The sequence below is a fragment of the Homalodisca vitripennis genome, chromosome X (assembly GCF_021130785.1).
Source record: "Homalodisca vitripennis isolate AUS2020 chromosome X, UT_GWSS_2.1, whole genome shotgun sequence".
In the NCBI taxonomy this organism is placed as follows: domain Eukaryota; kingdom Metazoa; phylum Arthropoda; class Insecta; order Hemiptera; family Cicadellidae; genus Homalodisca; species Homalodisca vitripennis.
Genome location: NC_060215.1, coordinates 36749823 through 36776225, shown reverse-complemented (window position 1 = coordinate 36776225; position 26403 = coordinate 36749823). Strand labels below are relative to the sequence as shown.

Below are 26403 nucleotides of genomic sequence, written 5' to 3'. Positions count from 1 at the left end.
TAATAACAGACAATGAGAGAATAGCTAACCATTTCCGTGATGATACACTTAAAGCTAACAACATAAATAACAAATCATCAACAAAAACTCAAAACCTTCAAGCAGGTCTTACAAACTTTCAAATTTTCATCAAACTTCAGCTGATGAAGTGAAAAAGACAATAAAATCTATGAAAAACTCAACTTCTGCAGGAATTAACAAGATATCAACTAAGATCCTTAAGTATTGCTCAGATGAACTAATAATCCCACTCATTAAAATCTTAAACATATCCATGGAGCAAGGTATTTTCCCATGTAAACTACAAATATGTCAGATGCCAAATCTCAGAATTCATCAGTCTCAAAATTCATTAAAAAAAATTATAATCACTATACTTTTGGAGTATTTAAAAAGTAACAAAATACTAACTGATACGCAGCATGCTCTTATCTCTAGTAAATCCACTACTACTGCAATTATTAAGCTAATAATTGACAACTGACAAGCAGCATGGTCTTATCTCTAGTAAATCCATTACTACTGCAATTATTGAGCTAATAATTAACATAGAAACTGGCAACACCATAACTACTCTACTCCTTGACCTTAGCAAGGCTTTTGACTGCCTAGGTCATGGCCTCATACTGACTAATCTTAAGACGGGATCCAACAAACAGCACTCCGATGGTTCACAAGATACCTCATGGGACGAAGTCAGACTGTGGAATTAAAGGATACAGTCAACAGTCTCATGAGTATAGTTCAGTCTAAACTTATGCCAGTCAGTTCCACAAGGCTCAGTCTTTGGATCAGTCCTATTCATATTATTCATTAATGACTTCCCAGAACATCTAGGAGAATATTGTAAAAATGCTGCTGTACGTGGATGGCACTGTTCTATTCACAGCCAATAAAGGTACAAATGAACTAGAAATAGACTTGTTCATTGCCTTCAGTTTGACCTAAGAATACAAACTTAAAAATGATCTTGTTCTCAATAAAAATAAAACCTAACAAATATAATTTGGTAGTAAAAAACTCATATTAGTGAACTACCGGGCCTCCAAGCAGCTGACGATGTTAAACATCTTGGCATAACACGAGCTGAGCTGGAGAAGTTGCCATATCATATGCCTTAAGCTTTGCTTGGCTCTATTCACACTGAAGAGAACTAAACAGACCAGTAGTCCTGAAATCATCAAAATTGCATACGATGCACTCTTCGAAGGCCACCTACAATATGGAATAACTGTCTGGGGTGGTTTTTCGGATGGAAATCTTCTTTGTGTTCTAATTATTCAGAAGAAATCACTAAAGATAATGGCCCAGAGAGAGCTGCAGAAATATATTCAAGGCTGGAAATTATTGACAGTGACTTCCAACTACATCCTGGAGACCATTATGCACTGCAGAACCAAGGATCCTCCTAAACAAAGGCATCTGCACAATCACTTCCCCAGACAAGCAGGAGACTATACACTCCCTATTCACGGAACAGCCTTATTTAAAAAAAAAAACCGTTCTATGCTGGAATGAAGCTGTCCAAGAAGCTGCCTGAATGCTTGAAAGATGAGAACCCAAGAACCATTAAGAGAATCCTACAGCATTGGCTACAGAACCAGGCCTTCTACACACTTGCGGAATTCTATTCATGGAATGACTAGTGTGTAGAGTGTTGTCTCAGGGAGGTGGGGAGTATTCCTGTATAGTAAAGATCCATCACCAGTGCAGCCAGATACACACTTAGCTGGAGTACTTCATGTGTTTGGTGAACTTAGGTTACTTTCTGGACTAACGTTTTATAAACAATAGTTACAAAAGCAGTAACTGCAATTTACTTATTTCAACCTCAAATAGTTTATTTTATTATTTCAACCTAATTTTAATCATATATAATGAAAGTGTAGTTTTGATATTATATATATTTAGACCATTAACACAATGTATTGAATGTTCCAGTCGCCACCAAAGGGAGCTACAATTCCATATCGGCCCAAGCCCCCAGTAGCTGGCCCTGTTATCTTGGCAGGGGGTCAAGCCTACACCATCCAGGGAAATTACGCTGTACCCACACATGGGGATGTAAGTAGCCCCTGTCTGCCCCTGGGACCTCTCTATCCCCCTGCGGGCCTGTGTGACCCACTGCTCAAGAACGGACACCTGCAAGCTGCTCTGCCCCCACAACACTTGGCCGCCGCTGTCGAAGTAAGTTGCACCCCCCTCCCCCCGCCCCAGCCCACGCCACAAGTCTTGCTGACCCCCCTGACCTGCCCCGCCAACGCTCTGTCTGTCTTGACACATTTTCTTGCTCTCTCGGCTGTCATTTACAACTGAATTAATTCAACAAAAATTACCAAAGTTATAAAACATTAAATTGAGTCATGTTTATTTTTTATTAAAAGAAATATAATTGAGTAAGGCTTTTAAAGAATCAAATAATGAAGTTAATTTTACTTTCCTGCTATTATTATCTGAAAGTCATGTACAGGTTGAGGCAAAATAAATCACTTTATTTTTGTTCAGTATGTAAAAGCAAAAAGTATACAGGACATATAAAGAAACATTTGTATACATTACCCTGATCACATTCAGTAGTGCATACATCTGCCCTGATAGGGAAACAGTTGTGCAGTGTGATGATGTTGCCATGTCATTTAAATTCCAACCAGGAGATATGTGAAATCCATAATTATTTATCATTTTATTGAATATCATAACCATTTTTTTATTTTTCAACATTTTGTGGACTTCTAACACTATGCAATAAGGATGTACATATTTTAGTCTTTTGAATCCGTTCTAAAAGTTTAATAAACATGGGATCATTGGGTACGATACAAATATCAATATCTAAATTTGACCAATTTTCCCTTTATCAAGCCCACAATATAAAGGTTGAATGTTAACTTTTATTACTTAGACTACTTTCAAAAAGGAAATTATATGATTCAAACTGTTTTAATTCCTCAGCGGTATCACATAAAAATTTTTTATCCCATTCTCAATTGTTTTCTGACTGCAACTATACTATAGTATACAGATTATTACTGTGTGCTGAAATGTGAAATGCGTGACACAGTCTTGTTTATTAACTTTAAGCCTTATGCTCTGTTATATTCCAACAGTCAGAAAATCATACAGTACTTTTTGCTTCATCCTGTAGAATCACTTGCAACTTGACACTGAATCCAGAGTTACTTCAAAACATCATTGTCATTTTATTTTCTGGTTTAAAATATCATAATTTTTTCTGATTGTAATTTATCCTAGTATTTTGGCACAGTTTTTACAAGGTATGTTCAGGAAGTACGTTCTGTTTGCTTTTTTGCCGTCAAAAGTGGTACAATATTTCCACGCATGCACGGCACTAACCTTGACTTATGAAAAAGCTCACACCATTTTGTGTATGCTTCTTGTTGTTTTCAGTTCATGGTGCTTGTTTTTAATGGCTAAGTTAAAAATATCACTGCATGTAAGATTATATCTTCAACTTGTTTTCTCAATTCGAGGAATATTAGAAAAGTACAAACATATATCAAAAGATCTGTGAGGTGTATGAACAATTGGGATGAATGATTCAATAGGAAGGAGATGAGTGAGTCAGTTCAATGATGGATGTGATATACTCACCAATGGCATTGTTTTCATCCATGGCAATGCTCATACTTACAATGAAGATTAGAGAATTTTGGCTGAGAACAATTTGAATGCATAGTGACTTCTTTCATTTTTGCACCTGAAATGAGTTCTTGCCAACTAAAGGTTCAACAACAGGATTAGAAACCATGTTACCATTTAGTTGAAGTCTCACGGCAACTTTTAATGATAAAGGAATAAAAGAAGTGTGTACAGTGCAATGAAAAGTGCTTACAACTAGTAGAACATATATAGAAAAACAATTTAAAGAATATAAATTCTTTGGAAATAATTGTTTTTTCCAAATACATGTTTGTTTTATTTTACAAGTGAAGTTGGAACTTACTTTCTGTACGTACCTCATAGTAAGCTATTCTTTAGTTTAATTCAAAGAAGTGTCAAACACTTAAAACATTGAACTAAAACAGATGTGTTTACTACAATTTCATGTCATAATAATTAATACAGCTTAAGAATTTTGTGGAAGTAACTTTCATTAAGCAACATCTAAAATGGTAGTTTGTAGTATCTTTTTTATATTATTCCTATTTAAACAGTTAATATAACATTATAAAATTTCAGTACTATGAATTACAATCAAAATAACAAAGTCAAATTTTCTTTAAATATCTTGTCATTAGAAGGCAAAGTTATATGGAAAGTTACCATAAAACCGTGTAACCTGTAAAGGAAGGTAATTTCAAAGAGTATTTCATGCCCCACCTTTATGAGCCGAGAGGGTATATGTAGCTAACATTCTGTGCACCTTTTCCACTCCCTAGAGTCTTCGGTAGATTAGAAGCTTTTGCTTACACTTGACTTGATTATTGGTACAGAGTGGGGAAGTTTGCATAGTAGGTAGAAACTAACATCAATGCTTAAAATAGTCCATCACTTTGGGTTTTTTCGGTGAACGCATGTTTAAGAGATTATGTAATTTTGCTAAGGTAAATCTTTTGTGATTTTAACCTGTCTTCTGTACGCTGTTCGATAATTTTATTTCTTGCAGTACTTTCTTTTAAGCTTGGACTATATTTGTAGATTTATTACTAACGGATGGTGTGAAGCAATAAAATATGGGATCCTATGAAGCTCATGTCTAGTAATGAGATTTATCATAGAATAAAAAAACACACAAATTCTTTAATTAAATTGTGTTATTTGGCAGTATTTTATCATTTTATTCATATTGTGGCTATTTTAGTTTAATTTCTGTAAGTATTTTTTGTAACCGCAGCATTGTTTATAGGCTTATATTGAATGTTACAGTGTCACTAAAATTTAGTTGTAAAATACAAAACCTAATGCATTTGACACTGTACAGCAGAATTCCCAAAACCGTTGTATATCATTATAATTATATGAAAGTCGGGCTATAAATACATGGCAACACCTTAAAGTTAGTTAGGTTTTATTATTACAAAAAACAATTTAATTTATCTGATTACAGATTAATTTTGTTTCACATGTAGGGAGGAAATCTGCAGCTATTAAAAAGCCAATTCCAAATACAAATAATCATAGTCGATATGAGACTCATAGTGATTGTTAAAGCAATATTTATTTCTCAGAGATGTACAAATCTTGATATTGTTTGGGTTACCGAAGAAGTCACATTTTTGTATTTGATGATTTACTTTCATTTTAAATTTCTTTATATTTTACTAGTAACAAAATGTTTACGCATAAACAATTTTAAAACCGTTTGTAATTATTGTAATGAACATGAAATTTTATAGTTTATGATTTAAATGTTAATCTTAACAATACTTTAATTTAAAATGTAGCAAAGAGTTGTTAAAGTTTACTAAGTACTAATGAGCAACAGTAAATATTAGGTTACTGTCAATCAGTTGTAACTACAAAGATTTATTCTGTGAGTGGTTTCTGTCTAGAGAAGCCATATTTAACTATTTAGTATACAATTTATTCTTACACACAAAACAATTATTTCGACTTTATATAAATATCAATTAAAGAAGATTGTATTAGTAATGAATTTGAAAACTTATTGTGGTCATATTTCCATAAAAGAAAAAGACAAAACTGTATAGTGTTGTAGGAAAAACATAAAAACACACATAAAGTAAAAGCACAAGTATTTATAAAATATAACAATAACTGCCACAAAGGGAACAGCTGAGTGTGTACATTCAATTAATTTGTATTTGTTTGATAAATTTTATTGCAGATGTGCTTTACTGGTACAAATATTATATCTCATCTCAGACATGTAAGGTTAGTGTGATAGGTCTCGTAAATTTGACAAAGAGACTTCAATTACTTTATTATTTTTTACTTCTTCTATAAGGTCAGTAAATGGCTAGTTCTTGTGTATGAGTGGAATCATGGAAATGATCTAACCATAATATGTGGCTATAACAAAAGATTTCAATATATATTAAGACATCTCTTAAATTTACTAGACCTATCATATGAACCTTGGAAATGAGTATGCGCTTTATCTTATTTATAGTAAAGCATGGTGTATAATAGAGTTGGATGTTCTGGTCGAGTTGGTATTTTTATTTATCTAAATCTTAACAAATATTCTGGCCGATATCAATCCTTAATCATTTATAACTATAACAATTCTGATCTATTGATAGATTATCTTAAAAATTAATGCTTGTCTTTTTTAATCTTATTTATCATTAATTGATAGTATATAAATTAAAGAAAAAAATAATGATCTTCCTGAATAACATTTTTTATTTAATGAGAAGACTTAATTCCATTAATTGCTTTATTGAAATATGCGGAAAATATCTAGCAAAGTCATTAGTTGCAAATATAGCATTCCAGTATTTTGTGGCTAGAATATTTATGACTAAAACTCTTTATGATACTTAAATGAATATATTTATATGTTTACTAGTTCTAAGTTACTGAATGTTGGTTATGTGTATTATTGTCATTATTTATATAAGCTGATCATGTCTAAGCAATGGTTATGGGGATTTTTAAGCAGCAAAAATCCATTTTCTCAGTTTTAAACATTACATAATTATTTAAAAGAAATCAATTTATTTTATAACAATACAATTTTGCTTGTAACATTGATATGACCTTCAAGAAGATTAGTGAATACAGTAAGCAATTAAACAGTTAAATGGAAAAAAGTGTATTTTATTGTAATCAAGATACAAATCTCAAATACATATTATGTGAATACTTGTTATTATGACAATGTATTAACCTAATAAGTTACATATAGTTTGTTTTGAATTTAAATATTTTCACTCGCATTTCTGATGTGATTATGACTGTGCTGAAGAAAATGTATAGTTGCTGCGTATAGTATATGTGTTAGCCTAGTCTAGAGGGGTTAGTTCTTCAGCATGGCTTTCTCCCTGCTTGGTCAGCCACGTTCTCTTTGGTTACTCCCCGTTTTGTTACCCAGGAGGGGGGTGCGACTGGCAGCTGACACCAGGCAGCAGTTGCCCAGGGGTCCTAGCATAGATTATATTTTGTTTTCACTGTTCACTTGAACGTTCCTTGCAGTCTCTATATGTTCTTAACGAGGGCGTACTTTTTTTTGTTTTTTTTTGTTTTTTACCCAAAATAATGCGAATATATATGTAGAATTTCTAAAAATATAATGAACAGTTAATTCTCAATCTTTAAATCTGAACTGCTCACTGAAACGCCTCGTTAAAACTAACATATTGAAACTAAATCAATGTTTAGTATGTAAGTTTAATAAATTGAGACTTATTATTTCAACAAAGATTCAGAGAAAGTTAAAATTATTCGTTAATTTACAACATGTAAATGCATGCAGTTTTATCATTATATATTTTTACACATATTTAAAATTTCAGTGTTATGAAGTAAAATTTTAATTACAGTAAGTCAATTAAAATGTTTTTTACAGATAATAATGTTTAATTCTTACTATTTAATACAAATTTAATTTCATCATTATACGTTTCTGTTTGTTCCACTAAAGCCACTCTTTTAAAATAGAATAGCCTTACACCTAAGAAAATAAACTTTCACAGTTTTAAGTGTTTATAAGTAAGTTTAGCTTGAATAATGTATTTTTCCATAGAAGAACCCTTTTTTTTACCTGAAATAGCTTTTCCTTAGCTGTGCAATTTGTTGTTACATATGTTTTCTAGTATGTTGGTTTACAAACACAATCCAATATACCCCAGCAGATGTGCAAGTTGATTTAAAAGTGTCTGGCATCATTTTAAGTTTTATTCTTAACATAATTATATATTTTAAGTCTTGCATATTAATTTGCAATACAACAAAAACAATCAAATGTAAGTGGAATAAATTAAACCTAGAATATTTAAGGGTTTTCTTTTACTCTATAAAATATTTAATTATATCATTTATTTTATATAAGGTGTCTTAGTTGATTGTTAGAGAACAGATTATCATAGTGAAGTAAAGGGTTTCCCCACAAAATAAATCCTTGAGAATAGTTTAACCCTTGAAGCAGCAGCTCCAAATTCCTTTATTGACAGGCCAGTTTTTAGAGATTTGTACCCTTTCAGTAAAGGTTTTGTTATAATCAATATTTATTAGAAACCAGCAAGTGTTGTAGAACTATCTAAATGTGTTCATAGAAACTGGTAGATTTGAATAGTGTAAATATGTTATCACAATATGAATAAATTATATTTTTTTAATTACTTTTGAGAAAAGACTTATATTTACTGAAATTATAGGGCTAATGAATGATTTTGTGGTAAAAATTAACTTCAAAGACAGCCAAAATTTATATTTTACATGTTGTACACACACACACACACACACACACACACACACACGCACGCGCGTGCGCACACACACACTTAATATAAAATAAACACTGTTCAATGAACTACTTACTAAAAAGTTCTATATTTACTAGAGAACAATTCTACAGATTTATTTATTTAAATGTATCTAACACAGATATAGGGAAAGCATGATAACTTTGGTTTTATTTATACTACCATACATATATTTTATATATATTTATTATACAATAATTCTTTAAAGCACTTCTTGTATAATGATGATTATTGCACTAAACCCATTATTTTGGCACCAAATCAACTTCAACAACTGTTATTATACTGCATGTGAAGACAAACTTTAACAAGCAAGATGTCAAAACGTTTAATTTCCAAAAACAAACTGTTCACGTTTATGTGATACTTACTTGTAGAAAAAAACTAAAACATATCTCAGCAAAATCTTAATGGATCCAGTGTGATATATGAATTGTGTTGACATGCATATAATAATGAATGTGAAATCAGGTGTGTGTTTTATCAACTCGGGTGATGCCAAAACAGACCTGTAAAATCACCTGATTAGCAGATATTTGGTTTGGGAGTTTTTTTTCCAAATGTGAACGTATTTAATGTAATACATCATTTTAAAGGCCTTTGTTTCCACCAAACACTTTTGAGAAAATGAATCTAAAATTATCTGTTGTTGTTTTAGAATAACAGTGGAAAATTGTGGAATGTAGGATTAGTTTCACTTCATATTGACTGAATTGCCTTAATTCTTTGAAGATCAATGTTTGAAAAATATATAAATGCTAAAAACCGACACATATATGACGGAAATTTGGAAATAATGTAACCAAATGGGAATATAACAGATAACAAAATTAAATATAACAATACAATTTCTTTGTGATAATAAGTTAATAATATTTATTTTATTTTCTACAGTAAAAAAATGAAATAAGAGGGTGCAAACATGTTGTACCTATAAAAAATATAAGAGTATTTCATGAGGTATAAACTAAAAACAAAATCATCGTTCTAGCTATAAGCATTACAGAGCTGAAATCTTATTGTCAAAACTATGAATAATGCCCAATCTTTTTTGTTAATAAAGATACAATTTTGGCTGATCTTTTGGTTAACATATTTTTATAAAACCTAACATATTTAGTTTCCAAACATGTACAAAATTATTTTCATAGTGCCATTTAGTATTACAATTTTGGAATATTTTGAATTTTCATAACAAAATAATCAAGTTTCATTTAAGTATTTGTTGGAAACAAAGACTTATTTTTAACAAACTAAGTACCTATATTTTTTAAAACAATTATCAAGGGTTGATTTTGTTGGGAAACTGTTTAGTTCACTATTTTAGAATAATCAGTTCTCTCACAATCAATTTAAGACATCTTGTACATTAAAGTTGATTTAAACTTGTTTGAACACTTTGCTGATATTCAAATACATAATTATGCTCATATACATTAAAATAACATCAGATTTTTGTGCTCCATGTTTTAAGATTGTAGAGTATACAAACCCCCATATCTAATCCTTCACTATCATCTTAGCTTAAAGATAGGCTTTGAGGGACTAAAACTGTTGTGTAATATTTCTGGCAGTATGAAACAAAGCAAATATAAAGTCCAGGGTTTAATATCAACTCAGCCGATGTTGGCTATTGTTTTGATTGTAGTCACAGTTTGTACTGTGCTTTTCATTTTGTCCCTTCATGTTATTATGTTGAGTTTTGGATTTTATAACAGTGTTATGCTGTCTGCTCATGCTTCTATTATTTTCTTACTTAGTTTTTAAACCAAAGCATGAGGCAGCATTCCTTTATCAGTTTTTTCTTTTGACTTATTCTGTGGTGCAGTTAAATCAGCATTGGATAAAGTAACAGCTAACAAGCATCACTCTTAATGCGTGGCAGTGTCCAATCCATGATATCTTGAATGCTGTCTCTTTCTTGTTGTGCTTATTAATGTTTTATAGACTTGATTCAAATATGAGCTCAACACATAAACTAAACCTGCCTTGAGACCACGTCGGAAGAAGAGGTGATCTATGCTGTTGAGACAGGGACATGTGGACACTCCCTTATTACAAAATTATCTGTTAAACTATGAGGTGCCATAGCACATAGATTCTTCCCAAGGTGCTAAGTAAACAGAATAACACAAGCTACAGTTTCTTTCAGCCATGCCTTACTCTATCTGAGAGTAAAAGTGCAATGATGGTTTAAAAAATATTTGTAGTGAAATCAATCTAAAAAATCAAAAGACAAATATTGAAAAAAAAAAACTGTGTCATTTGTACTGAATGTTTTGTTAGCTAGAATAAATCTAATTCAAACATCAATTTTAATAATTTTCTTGTGGCAATCATATTGTAAGATGTCTAAGAAGGCTCTTAAAAATTACTTTATGGGTTTTTTTTTAATAACTTGAAATCCATTCAAATGGAAAAAACTTTATAACATTCCAAAACGATTCTGGTGTTTTATAATGAGCATATGTGATTTGAATATATAGCGTTAAATATTAAATAATAACACAGTAATAAGACTTGCATGTCTGGTGGGTTGGGTGGAATGTGGTGGGTGGGGTTGATGTGGGGGGCACTGTTGCAGATAAGCAAGATGGGCGGGGGACCTCTGGCGGGGCTTGCAGCTCTTGGATTGGGAGGACTCAACACGGCTAATACTGGGCTCAACCCTGCAGGTCAGTACATACAGGGTACCTTATTGTTACAGACCTGTCAACCACTGTTAAGTGTAGGTCAACAACGGCTGAGAGTATCGCAATGATCATATAAATGTTCTACGTCCTTTCCTTGGTCACATCTAAAGATGTGTTGTCAACAACGTACTTCCCATATCTGTATGCCTGCTTACTCATACATTTCCTTTTCACTTTTTTTGTTTCGTAATTTACTGTTTTCAATCTGATGTCTAACTGTCATTGTAAGGAATTAAGTATTACCAAGAAGTTCACTTGGAAAGTACTGATTGACCAAGAGAACGTCTTTTGAAGAAACATTCATTAAACAGCTACAGACAATCTGTTCCTTTTTTTCTATTTCTTTGTTTTTAGATCTTGTATTTGGCTTTTACTTTTTTCTTATTTTCTTCAATTTTAGCGCAGTGTGTGTTGATTGAACACACAATGAATTTCCATTGTTTTTCAATACATATTCTTCTAAAGTACTTCCAGTCCATAAAATCTTGATTTTTGATCTTGTGAAAGGCCCAAGGCGTGCTCTGTTTGGGAGATCAATGGAATGAAAATAAATTGTCAGATTTATGTATGTCGATGGTCTGCAATTAATGCAAACCTGCATTTAGTAAATCATGTTTTAGTGCCAGGTCTGTTTCAAATTGTCTGGGGTAGATTATGTAGGAGACGGTTTTATCTTTTTCTTTGATTAGTTATTTTGTCTCTGTTTTCATGTAAAGTAATTATATTTTTCTTCCAGCTCATATTTTCTGTTTATGTTATAGTTATTATTGATAGTAAAAATGTCAACCCTTTCTTGTTATATCAATGGTTTATAAGTTGAGGGTCTTTCACACAAAGAATTACAGATGAAGTATCAGTTGGAATATCAGTACAGTAACTTTTACTCTAAGTACAGTCTGGCATTCTGTAAGTTCATTTCAGGTTTCTATAAGAATTTTTCCACAAGATTATTTCGTAAGGTGACCCACTCACATTGAAACTTATTGCGATGCACGTATTGAAACCCAGATTTTATGAAAGACATATTGGTATTATGCAGTGCTGGTAGAACTGTAGTGGGGAATTCACTGGCAAGTGATGTACAATGATGTCCCTAAAGAAGTTTTAATTGCTTATTACTTTTGATATATGATATTATGATGACCTATTTATTAAGTGGTGCAAAAATATCTTGCTTGATAAGGTTTAAAGTTCTCAAGTACTATTTACGAATGTTCAATAACATTTTTAACTCTTAGAGCACTGGATATAAATTTCTGTTTCTCCTTATTGTGCAATTACATTTAAAACTTTTTAATTTGCGTAAAGTTTTGTTTGAATGAAGATTTCTGAAGTTATTATAGGATGTAAAAAATTCTAAAATAATTTAATGTTCGCAACAACGGCTTATTTCTGGATCCGTTCTTATTTCCCGTAGATGTTTTGATATAATAATGACAAAGACCGTAATTGTTATTTTTACGTTAAATGTCTAAGTATAAAGAGCAAAGTATGTAGGCTTCACAATTTTGAACATGAACAATTACTTCAGTAAGTTTTTCAATGTTTCTCCATATACTCCTAGGGATATCTAAAATAATAGTTTAACTTAAAAATTATGCATTCGTGCGCCTGACATGGTACCCGATAGTCCGAGATATTTATTTAAGCGCAGGATTAAATTTAACAAACTGCCAAGACATGTAAACAATTAAAACGTAATAAGAATTGTGTAGCAACATGTGTCCCATCAGGTGCATGGTGCGCTTGCGAAAGCCCAGTGTTTACCTAATTTATGACAGTTCGTGTGTACCCGATGGGAAACAGAAAAACATTGTAACTAAGAAAGAAATTGAAATCCCAATTAAACTTCTCCTACAACTGTAAACAATGTTCAGATGCAACATATATCATGTAGATATCAAGAATTACACTTAATATACTCCCCATACATAAAAAGCCATCAAACCTGGGAGCATATAGCGCAAAATGAAGTTTTTGTTTGCTGTGACAAAAAGTTTCGGATCAACAACAGGTGGCCGAATTCAGGTAACATTTTAATGCATTTTATCATCAGTTTTACGAACTACAGTTCGTAATGTAGGAGAAAAACTATGGTTGCGACACTTTCTGTCATACGCCCGTGGTGTCATTTTTACTACATGGAATTTTCCGTAATTCACACGAGAAAGGTTAAGTCTATTGGATAGAATGCCATACCAGATTGACAACTGGAAATTCACTCAGATATATTTTAACAGATGTTTATCTAATATGTTCAAGCATATATTTAAGCACGGAATCCTTCTGAAGCAGTTTCTCTTTCTGCGGTTGGCAGATGGTGTAAGTGCAGGTCATTCATTCTGTCTCTGCTGTCGGAAAGTTCAGATAATTTTTAATAAAGTAATAAAGGTTTATTTGTCTGATTTGTGCTTCTGCTTTTACTTTCCATTCAAATGACATCATTTTGTCTGAGGTGAAAAAAGTACCATATGTCTTAACTAATCACAAATTTTCTAGGAGCTATTTATTCAGGGCATACAATTTTGGAAACATGACCAAATGAATACAATGTATGTAAATCTCTAATATGCACGTTCAAAAAAATCATGAAGACTGTTACGACCAAGACTAAATGAAATTTCAAGTTCAGAGGAATAGCATCAATAATTATTTAACTTTCTGTGATTGCAATTGTTTAGAACACAACCAACATCGTCATTTATTGTGAAAGTGTAGAATTTTTCACTTGAAGTTAATGTTCAATGTTTATGTAATCATCAGGAATAATAAACTTATAACATTGATATGGTATCATTATTTTCATTGTACCTTCATGTTATACTTTCTACACTATCTCAAGGGACTAAGATGGTAATTTCTCTAGGAAAACGTAGAATTTGATGTTGGCACTCAGACAAGTTTCAAAATCCCAAGTGTATTCACTTTGTCAGAAATGACCTACAAGTTTCCACAGTTCTAACAGAAAGAATATCAAGGGGCTTAGTGCTATGTCAGTAGTCCTAGAAACTGCAGGAAGAGAATTTTCTCCTTCAACTATCTATTGCTTGTGTGTAGATACCAATTCTGGTAACCTATTGACTACCTTTTATGGCATTTACCTAGTATATTCTTAATTTATGGTGTTCACAAACTATGAACTGTGGTTTTTTAAGTAAGAACCATTTTTGAATTCCACTGCTATAGTGCTGCAGTCAGTATTTGGTGCTTTGCTGTGTACTTACTAGCATCTAATAAGAAACAATCATGGAAATTTCTATGTTTGTTTTTTAGTGTTTACAACATATCCACTGATTTAGAATCCTATTACTGTAACGTACACACTGTAGTTTGTTTTCTGAAAAGTAAAAATGTAAAACCAGCTGACATCAGATTAATGAAGTTTTTAGAGAAAACATTATGAGCGATGACATGGTCTGGAATTGTGTTAAGAGGTTTTAAATATTACTAAGAAAATATTGTTTTATTCATGATAAGTGGAGACTTAATTTATCAGGTTTCAAACCAGTACTTTAATTTAAGGAAACTTATAGGATTAGTCACGATCAACAAAAACAGGTAATTGACTCCCATACAGATGGGAGTTGAAAGAAGATCTAGGTATCTCACAGTCTGTAATTTGCACAATTTTACGTAGAAAATTGTTGTAAATTTTGTTCCTTGGTTGTTGATGAACAATCAAGACTTGGAGCGTTGAAATCACACAGTGAAATATGGGTTCTTTAAATAACAACTGGGATATGTTCAAAAAATGTATTATTGGTAATTACTGGTGGTGGGGTTTAGAAGTATGACCCTGAAACGAAAGGTTAATATTCATAGTGGAAGACTCACAAAAAGCAACAGCAGAGCAAAAGTAAGACAAAGTTGAAACAAATTAAAACATTGCAGTTTTTTTATTAGGATACTGCGGTTTTTATGCTCACGGGGACAAGTAATCAACAACAAATATTACCTTGCTCTTCATTCTATGGTGGTTATGAGATGCAGTGTGAATGAAATAACCTAAACTATGAGCAGATCATGATTGAATCCTGCATGCCAAACAATGTGCCAGGTCATTCATAAATCTTATTCAGCACTTATTGGCAAAATATAATACCAAACCGCTTCAACAGTCTCCCTACAGTCTTGACTACCTCCATGTGATATCAGGTTGTACCCAAAATTGAATATTCCTTTGAAATGCAAAAAGAAGGAGACGTAAAATAACTCAGACAAAATGCAAATAGGGATCTTTGCCATTCCACAAAATTAGTTCAAAGAATGTTTCAGAAGTAGGGGGAGCATTTGATGAAGTAGTGGCTTGTGGGGGGGAGTGTTTTGAATGGGACCGGGTTGTAGTTGCTAGCAAGACTCAGTGTTGGAATGTTTTAAATTTCTTCATACATTTTCTGACCAATGACCATTATTATGATAACAACTTAGCAAGATTGAATAAAATGGCCTTTATTTTCGGAGGCAGAGTTAGGACTAATGAGTCATCTCTATCACTCAAACATATGATACATTTTGTAATAGACGTTTAAAAAAATCATTAAATGACCATGATCCTATATTTTTTACAGAAAATCTTACCCAATTTTCTTTACTAATCTTACCACAAATAATTACTTGTGATCTAGGAGGGCTTGTATAATTAATGGAAATTTGTGGTTGCAGCATTGGCAGCATTGGCTGGCAGTCAGCTAAGGACCAACAACCCTAACCGAAACCAACAGAACACCAATCAACAGACCCATGAGATGACAGTGCCCAATGATCTCATTGGCTGCATCATCGGCAAGGGTGGAACTAAGATTGCAGAGATAAGGTCAGGTTTATACTGCTATACATTATGTGTTGTGGATAGGTCAATACCTTTTATATGGTTATTGTCATCAATTTTAAAAGAAATAGTAGAAATATACAAACATTAGAGTATTTTTTGTAGTTATAGAGAAAGTATGTAAGATCTAAATCCAAGATTTATTGAATAATTAAATGAAGTATTTCACTGTTTAACCCCAGTAAGACAGTCATTAAGCTAAACTTTGGTGTTGAGCTGGTTGAGAAGTGCTGAAGGATTGGCGTCCTTCTGCCAAGGATTAGATTTTCACTCTGATAAATTAGAGTGAGGGACTTCTCATTAATGTGAGATGTGTCTGAAAAGAGAAGAAAACCGAAAGGAATAATATCTGGAGAGAAGATTTATGCAATCCTGTTACCAAACCCACCACCACTGATAATTGGCATTTCATTTCATATGTCTTATGTTACCAACTCACTTATCTCCATGGTTGCATAATAACATGTTTCAGGTATAACAAGCAAGCATAATGCAAATCAAAAAATGTTTGATGAATTCTTTGAATAGAAACAATTAAATAATACAAAATGAAGATTGTTCCTTTCTTAGGAGATAAGTCTAGTTTGAGTGTAGGTCTGAAAAGAGAATCAAACTTTAAGGGCTTCCTTGGTAAGTATAAAATTAAAAACTTGGTTATTCTTTATCAAAGCATTTAACATCTGCCATTTCAAAATGTCTACTTTGATAAAAACCCTATCAAAATTTTAGTCTTAGTTGTTTTGTCACAGACTTTTCTTCCTAAATGAGTAACATGTGCAGATACTCAGAGTAGTAATAACCTCAAACTAAAGCCAATAACAACCCCCAAATTGAATCCCTATTTAAAGATAAAGAATTTTAATTTAGTTGTCTCCCTCAAATTATTTACAAGGATTGCTCTTTAATATTAATTTTTACTGTAAGTCTGTACCACAACATTATGATGACTCTTTTCTGGATAAGTTTGATTCTATTTTGGTAATAAAAGCTGAAGTATAATAAGAGTAGAAGCATACTTAATGGGAATTTGAATATAAATGTATTGGATAACAGTAACATTTGCCTAAAGCTTGTAAATATATTGGAAAATGTTATTCTAAAATATTAATATAAATATTGAATAAATATAGGGCTTGGGTATTTGTTCCAAATATTCATACTACAATATTAACCTGACAAAAATCAGTATCATAACCTTAAACTTTATAAAACTTCAACCTATGTTGCTTTCAATTTGCTACAAAGAATTCCAGGTTATTTCAATTTACAAAAATACAGAATTATTTTTAATCAATCAAGAAAAAAATATCTGACTATCTTAATTCATTGAAAGAATTCTGTGACACAGAAATAATCATTCTACACCAAGCCTGTAGTACAAAAGTAAATAATATAACAGTATAAATTACAAATATGTCAGTTTATGATAATTAGTGGTGCTTTTAGTATTTTATCTTATTCAAGGATGTAATGTATGGGGTCTCTCCAGCCGCACTTAGCAAAATGGCTACCTTATAAGATAGGTGGCTGATGACTGGGTTTTAGATGTAGTCAGTTTTGTTCTGTGAAGATCATATATTTCCTGTCAAAATCTGTTCTTTCCCCAAATTTAAAAGATTGGTGTTATCTTGTACTAATTAAAAACAATTCGTGTTATTAAACTATCAGTCCTGAAAAAGTATTTTGAAAATATTCATCCATTTAAGTTTGTGCCCTAACGAATATTAGAAGCTCACCACTATAAACTGAATTGGAGGTAGTCGTTACAGTTTAATCAGCTGTTATGTACAGCAATCTCATTGCCCACATTTATAAATGCATTTTGTTTTTATAAAAAACTGAATTGCTTAAATGGCACTTACTGATCTCAAACTGTCAACATTATTTGTAAGTTGCCGGTTTAATTGTACAGATCATTTGATTATATTATACATTTGATATATTCATGACATATATTTGATGTATTGATATTTGATTATATTCAATTAGTTTTTATGGCAACATTTAAGAACATTTCAAATGGATATTTCATTTGCTTTGTAATTAAATTAGTCAACTTCTGCTTAAAACATTATTTGTCTTTCGAGGTCACAAAGTTGATTTATTTTATGTGAAGGTGTTTGGGGTCTTTTTTGGACTAGTAGAGTTCAAGCAACATAATAGGACTAGACTGTAATATCACAGTAAAAGTTACATTACTACACTTACTTATGTCATAAAATATATTCTTATATTTTATTTATGCATACATCATACATTATATGAAAGTCACAACAAACCATTCTAGGTCATGAATGTAAACATATTTTTATCTTAGATAAAACTCGAGGCATGATTCATATGATTACAACTCATTATTTAGAAATTATGAGAAACATATTGTCAAACAGAAATTGTGGCTTGCAGACAGATTAGCGGTGCAATGATTCGTATCAGCAACTGTGAGGAGCGTGATGGTGGAGCCACAGATCGCACCATTACTATCACTGGGAACCCAGATGCCGTAGCTTTGGCACAGTATCTCATAAATATGAGGTTAGTTGACTGATCTGGACCCTTCATAATTTCTGTTTCCTTCCTCCCACCCTTAACTACCCTATTTAGTTATCCAATTATGCTATTTAAATGTAAAAAGCAGATATCATATTTTATGGTTCTTTTTAATCCTGCTACATACTATTTTCACACTCTTTTCTTTCTGTTAAATTTTCGTTAAATATTCAAATTAATTCCATTATTTTAAGAAATGTTACAGTGGCCAGTAAATGCTAGTAAGAAGTGTAATATCAAATTAAAATTAGGTCTGCAACATTAAGTAATTGGTGTGGGATTTCGTCTCTTATTTTATCAGAATATGTCAATTTCAATTGTACCATAGGAAGAGCTTGGAATATTATTAAAGATCATAATGCATCTGCTAAAGTGCTTAGAAATTTGTAAAAAATACTAATGTTAAAATTATATATAATTTCTTTAAATTCAAAGTTTCCAAAAATAAAATACAATCAAATATCAAGGTACCAATAGCTTTTACCTTCATTTTGCTCCTCCGTTAACTCCTGTTTGTTCCTCCGCAATACTAAACCTAACAACAATGTTGCATGTATACTGCTATTAAATATTTATTTTGGATGCTTCAACGCTGTGATCTTACAAAGCATTGTTACCCAATATAATGCAATGAAAAAAAAATACCGAAGTTACTTTATTAGTAACTGTTTTATATAATGTAAATAACATACTTAAGAACTAGTAGGACGAATTAAGTTTCATTACACATTTTATTTTCTGTATATTTCATTCAACATTCTTCACTTTCCTTCAATTTTGCTTTATGTTATACTTTTTGACTACACAAATAATATTTTTCTGGCCATGTAAGTTTAGTTTTATTTAAAGGTCAAGAATTTTTTTATCGTGATTGACACAATTAATGCACATGAATTTTATGGTTCTAACAAAGATCTATTCTTAAGTTAACAAAACTAAAATTTCTTTTGTTTAGTGTGCACTTACCACTGATTTATCCCATCTCCAGTAACTCATACCATCTGAGCATGCAACTCAAACAGCCAGTTATTAATTATGAATAAAGTGTTATGATTTAGTTTAGATCACATTTTACAAATTTATAATAATAAGATAGACAGTTTTGTAGCACTGTGCAGTGTGTAAAGTACTGGTTCGTCTACGTTACTTCTGGGTTGCAAAACTTTGATTGGTGTGGTGAACTGAATGTGGACGAAAATCTCACAGTTATGATGTTTGTGATACTCATCGTCAAAATATTTTTTAGATAAAAAACTTTTGTAACATGTGTATAAACTATTCTGACTTTTTAAACTTTAAGAGATGCCAAAAACAGTAGAACTTAAACAATAAAAAGATTTGGCTCATTGATGAACAATATTTATACAAGCATTTTTAAATACAACTCAATAGGTCATTTCAAGCACCAATCAACTGTCTATTTTTAGAGTAAAATCTAATTTTGATTTTGTTACTCAAACATTGTGCAATGGAAATAAGTATATATTTTTGTACACTGATTTTATATGCAAATTTAAATCAACAGCTATAAATAAAAATCTAACAGCTTCAATAACAAAGCCTGTATTTTCTAGATATTAAAATAAGGTATAACGATCAAAATATTTACTCTTTATATAACTTTGGGACCTAATGGCCAGAACATTTCTTAAGTGATGGTGCTTATAATGGTTAAACTGCTGTTGTGTTATGTAATGCTGGTATTCCTTTCTGTATTCATACCGTGTTAGACTGAGTCATATCACACTATAACTTGTTTGTTGCCCATTCGTATAACTTTACTAAAATCCATATAGTAGTGTCAAGACCAAGAAAGATCAATAGGCTTACCATATGATGGGCTACTTTGTATGGAGTTAAAAATACATTTTAGAGATTTCGTTAAAAAATGCAAATACTAATTTCTGTAACTTATGGTTTGTAATATATTTCCGATATTTCCTCATAAAATGTTTAGTTATATGGATTCTGTCAGTTTGAATTATTAGTACTCTATTAGTGACTTACTCTATAAGTATTAGTGTTTAAGAGGACTCGCTAATTAGCTGCTGGCCGAACTAAAGCTCTGTTTTTAACATGGGAATAATGTTTAAAACTACGTTATAAATAGAAACATCTCAAATCCTGAAATGTTTTATTCTAGAAACTCAGATTATTGTGTCGCAATGCTAATAAATTGTTTAAATATGAAAATATGTAGTTACTAATGGTTTACAATTTATTTTTAAATAGACAATATTCTTTATTTTCAATTCCATTAAGGATACAGTGGCATCAAAAAGTGGTAATCTTGCTTTACAATTTTTTGTTTCTTTCTTATAATTTTGTCTTCTTTTATAAAAAATTAAAGAATTTGATTGAGTATATGGGTCGCTTCAATAGCCAGTTCTGTAGTTCATTTTTCAATTTGTTTCCTCTCTGAGGTTTTGTGGTAGTGCATTGATGATTTTGTGCCTGTTGTAGGAAGGTTTTCTGCTAAGTTACTATGTTTTGTGGTGAATAGGAGGACTGTTGTCAGTTGCTCTCCTAATGTATGTCTTCCATTTTTTACAAGGTCTAGCTGCTTGGTGTAAATGACAACTGCAAGTATGTAAAGTTATGCCACTGTTAAAACGCTTAAGTGATTTGAAGGTTTATCTGTGGGGCTTAGGCCAACGAGTGTTCTAACAGCTTTTTTCTGGAGGACCAGGATTTTGTTAGGTTGGTCTCAGATGTTGCTCCTCCAAGAAATTTAGCCCATATCTAATATGAGATTCTACCATTGTATAGTAAGCTGTCTTGGCTAGTTCCAAATTTTTCTCTAATGTGGAATCTGCTAGGTATTCAGCACCAAGACAGTGTCATCCACTATTTTGCCATCTATTTCCAACTGCATATTTGATTCAAATTTTTGTTTATTTTGTTTCTCTCTTTTTTTGATCCAAGGAAACGTTAGTGAGTTTTGCCTCAGGTTGATCTTCCTGGGTTGTTACAAGGTTTTCACCTATGGTTGTGGCTGGTAGCAAAATTTGGTTTTTGATGTTTTGGTTGACGTATCTATAGTAATTTGCAAAGGCATGCTTTCAGCTTACTTCACATTTCCAGAGTAAAGACACTAGGTCTGAAATGTTGAGATTGAGTTGGAGAAGTGTTTTCATCTTGTTCCTTTTGTGGTACTGTTTGTGACTCAGCTGTAAGATGTTTTGCTAGATCGTTGTCTGAGATACTGTTCATTTGCTTCACCTATTTGCTTAGTGCATCATTTGTCACTGGTGAAAAATATCTGAAAGTGTTTCTGTGCCTTGTAATTGCCACAATGCAATGTGGTTTAGAGTTGTAGAGCTCCTCTTCTGGGATCTTCAATGTTCATATAACCACAAGGTTGTCAGTTTGTTTTCCTTAATACTCATGGATGGATGACACATCATACCCTAGTTGTTGTAGATCCAGTTCTTTGGATTGTTTAAATACCAGTACTTTGTACATGCATTTTTGTCAATGTTTACTGTTTTAATGTCATCTAGTTGACAAGTTTGTTTTCTTTATTACTGAGCTACATTTTGTCATTTCTTGTAGGTATAATTGAGACATCAGAGCTGTCACACTGCTTGTGCTCCTGTTTAAATGGCGTAGGATTTTATCAACAGTTGCCAACTACTTCATGATGTCATAATAGAGTTTATTATAGAAAAAAACTGTACTTTATATATACAGGTAGTTTCAGACCACCTGGCCATAATCTTCAGTTGTTGAATTGATTGACATAGAGCGATGCAATTAACTGTAACTCCAATAAATCTCATCTGGGGAATTTTGCTAAATTGTGATAAAAATATAGGTTGTGCACAAAAACGAAGGTCACCTGTTAGAATCTTGAAAATTTCAATTAGCAAGATGGGTCATGTGGCACGTCATTTTAAAGGTCTTTGAACATTGAACAATGTGTTACAAAATTTTTGAAAATATCCTGTCTTGTCAAAATGGCAGGGATTTTTTGGATTGTGTTAGTTTTTCCTTGATGTTGCCCCATATATGCTAATGCCAAAAGAGGTAGCAGAAAGCATGAAGGCAAAATATGTTGCACGTAAAGTTTCTCTTGAGCAAGTTTTCGATAATCTGTAGAGGGCCTAAATTCCTAAGGTAATTCTTTGTATGACGTAATCAACATGTTTATCTCAACTAAGATTTTTCATTGGTAATCATACTAAAAAATTCTTGGTGGTCAAACTGAGTTATCACAGAAAGGTGAATAAAAATGTTTGGATTATTTGTATCTTCCTTTTGTTTAGTTTTAAAAAGAATGAAATTAGTTTTGTCAGGATTTAAAAACAACTGATGTTTGATCAGAATAACTGATAACCTCGTAATAACACACTATAATAAGCTCAGAAGTCTTATAATCGGGATAGATATATTTACACATCATCATTACAGCAGTTTAAAATGTCTTAAACAACCACAAAACAACTGATCAACAATGATACTTATATTACAAGAACAATTATTTTTTTAGTTTTTCTGTTATTTGTCATAATCTATGTGTAAAGTTTGGTATCTGTAGCTTTAGTATTTTCTAAACATATTAATTTTTTAATAAAAAATACAGGATGGGGGCTAGCAGCGAAATGACACATTTATCGACCTATGTTTATACAACATATTTTATTTGAAATGATGAATACTATCACCTACCGAAGTTTATGACACCCTTTTATGAACACCCTGTATATATTTTTGTTGTATATTATTGTTATGGTAATATATATATTGTTAATATATTAAATTACTTGTTAGAACCCCACTAATTTGACCTTGGATGTTCCGACTTCTCACTTAATCTGACATTGCCTTCTATTCTTATCATTGTTTATTTACATTTCTGGTGTATCACTCCGTTTAAGTTTTAACTCAAACCCTGACGATGACTAATCAGTTACTAACCAGTGCGCAAGCCAGTCTATCAATGACAATCTATATATTTGTGAAATTGTGTACAATTTATTTAATAAACAGTTTGTGTAAAGCTTGGTTCAAGGTTTAAGCGGAACTACAGTGCAGTGCCTGTGTTTCGTCCGAAAAGGCTTATACTTAGTATCATTGGATTTTATATAAAATTGTTAAACTTAATGATAATAACTGTGAGTTTATTATCATATGTCGTTTTTAAGATATTTACGCTTAAAGATTTTAGAAAACCGCTATTGTGTAAATAAAGCTTTTAAAAAATTGAAATCTTTTCTGTAAAGAGGCCCTCAGGTTATATATTTTATATATGGTAACCATTGGTATTAACAATAATGAAAATGTAAAACTAATAAAATCTAAGTTTCTAAAGCAAATCATTTATGGATTTGAGATGAGTTCCTGCTTACAATTTAAGCTTTAAACTGTAGCCCCATGTTAAAAGCTGACTAATGGCCCCTCTTAATTTTAATCTCCCAATATACAGTGCCACAAAAGTTTAAAACTGTTACGAAAATCTAGGAATATTATGATTTAAGTAGTCATCTAACCTACACTCTTGTTTTAATATCTTTTCTTTAGCTTTATTATAATATTTCTCCCACAGTGTTACGCATTAATCTGTTGTATTTTCTTCTTTAGTAAAGAAATCTTTAATGTTAAAGTTTATTAATTTCATAGCTGGAATTTTAGGGTTAAAATAATAAGTTTCAAAGTTGTAACATTGTGGTTTAAATATATACTGTAGTATGAAACCAAATATAAACCAGCCTTTTTCAAGTATAATTGACAATAATCATATCAGTTTTTGTGTTAGAGTTGGCCCCTCTTGTTCTAGATAAGTGCAATTTAAACATTTCAGGAGCGAGCAATGTAAAATTAAAAAATATCCTATTAGGGTGGATATTTTATCTTAAAGTTGAAATCTAAAAACAAACTTTATTTGTCTTGATAATGTTATAATTATCCTTGAGGCACATCATGCTATTGTTTTTATGGTACTGATTGATTGGCTTGTATTATGATACATATTTATAACTATTGTTCAACAAAGAAAGTGTTAACTTCAGAAGGAGCACTGAAACAAATATTTCGAGACCTAACTGAGCGTGTGTGCGCACACACGCACTTGTGTGTGTGTGTGTGTGTGTAATTGAGTGGTTGGATGTGTGTGCATGGCCGGTTGCCTCTTTCTAGCCCTCACAATATACATGAGAGCCACAATGGAAGGTCTGAACACTTGTTTATTACATCGTAACATATGGTTTCATAAACATTAGTGACAAGTATAATGTGTTAGAAGAAAGTGTTTTGTAATTTTGCATCAATTCACCCTCTTTGCTGATAGTTTTGTTAGAATGGAATTCAAAGTACTTTCCCATGAGCAGAATTAATCCGCAAAAAAAAATATAGTAAAGGGATAAACCACTATTTCTTGATCAAATCTAATTCTATCACCCAAAGGTTTCATTTTACCCCTTAGAGTTCAAATAAATTCAAGAAATAACCACTATTACCATTGTAAAATGGATAATTTGGTATTTAAAAACTTTTTGTATTTGTTTAAGAAGTTTATATAGCCGTGAAAGATAGTTTATTCAGTTTATTCGTGCTTCTCTCTTTTTATTTGTGGCTAAAACAAATGATTAAAATCTTCATTACTGAACTACTACATCCACATCCTTACTCAAATAATGATTTTCTACTTCATATACTTCACTGTATGTTTAATGTATTACATTGGTTAACTGAATTGATTAATGAACAGAAGAATATTATAGTATTTCCTGGTTTGAGTGAAAATTAGGAGCGAAGCCTGCAAATAATTTCTTGCATTTAAACTATACGCTTGATTGCCTGCCATGTTTTAAGAACGTAAAATGTAGAGTAATGTAGTTTTGTGCTATGAAAGTTGTTTCATTTTGTCAGTAATAGTAGTTTTTGTAGTTGTACTGCTTTGTCATGTTGTTATTCAAGGTGATGCATCAAAGACAATTACTATTTAGCAAATTAACTTAAACTTATAAAAACACATTTTAGTAACATTTCATATTTTGTAATTTTAACACATTTTATAACTACTGTTATCTAAAACTTTTTATCACTTGAATTTTTTTTAGAACTACATTGGAGTTTTGTTATATTGCTAAGGGCTGACTGTAGTGAAACGAACTAAAGTTTTCCTTATAAGAACAATGATACATCTCATGCACTTTTACGTCATTTCCAACCGTATCATTGTGGGAGATGTTTCCTTTTAAAGATATTAATAAAAAGCATCTAAACACAATTTATTTTGTAAAGTGTATACTGGAATTTTTAAACAATTAAGTACAACAAATTTTGAAATTTGTTTCTGGATAAGCCTTGGACATTGGAAAAATCATTCAGATGAGTATTAATTACATCTTTACAATGAGACATATTCCATAATTCTACAACTAAAAGTAAGGTCTTAGAAGTGCTTGAGGTATAACGATGTTCTTATGGAGCTAAAATCAAAATGGCCACAATTACATTCACCTCTTAACACGTGCATTTGAAAAAAAGGCAACATAGCTAAACATTTTCAAGCTTAATTATACTAAATTTTAATGAACAGGTTAATTATAATTTATTATTCTATGCTATTAGTTATTAACATCGCAAAACATAAACAGTTATCCTATTACCTATATGCCATAGAGGTGGTAATTGCAGGAGTTAAAATCCTACTACCAATCCCTTATCAGTTCTATGGCTATCTGCTCCAGAAACCTTATGAATTTACTTTACATTACATGGGCAAATAGTGATATTATTAAGGTATCAGATATAGTATTATCATTGTCCTTAATGCCTGCTTGGTTTTTATTTTCCTTGTTCATTTCATTTTTTTGTCATTCCATACATTTTATGCTCGGTGAGTGTTTGCTCGTAGTTGTCCAACTTCCTTGTTATTGAAGTACCATAAACACTACATTAATTGGAATACAGTTTT

At 31.5% G+C, this 26403-nt stretch overlaps 1 protein-coding gene across 12 annotated transcripts in view; it reads left to right on the top strand.

Moving 5' to 3' along the window:
* LOC124368910 (poly(rC)-binding protein 3-like) overlaps positions 1-26403 on the top strand; it is a 293457-nt gene that overhangs the window by 249556 nt on the left and 17498 nt on the right. For 7 of the 12 annotated variants that reach the window (XM_046826451.1, XM_046826443.1, XM_046826441.1 and 4 more), the window contains 4 exons: positions 1942-2187; positions 10996-11086; positions 15767-15917; positions 18339-18467. In XM_046826451.1, the coding sequence (XP_046682407.1) occupies positions 1942-2187; positions 10996-11086; positions 15767-15917; positions 18339-18467 (617 nt within the window). The remainder of the gene's footprint in view (positions 1-1941; positions 2188-10995; positions 11087-15766; positions 15918-18338; positions 18468-26403) is intronic. The other 5 variants (XM_046826452.1, XM_046826450.1, XM_046826453.1 and 2 more) reach the window with 3 other exon arrangements.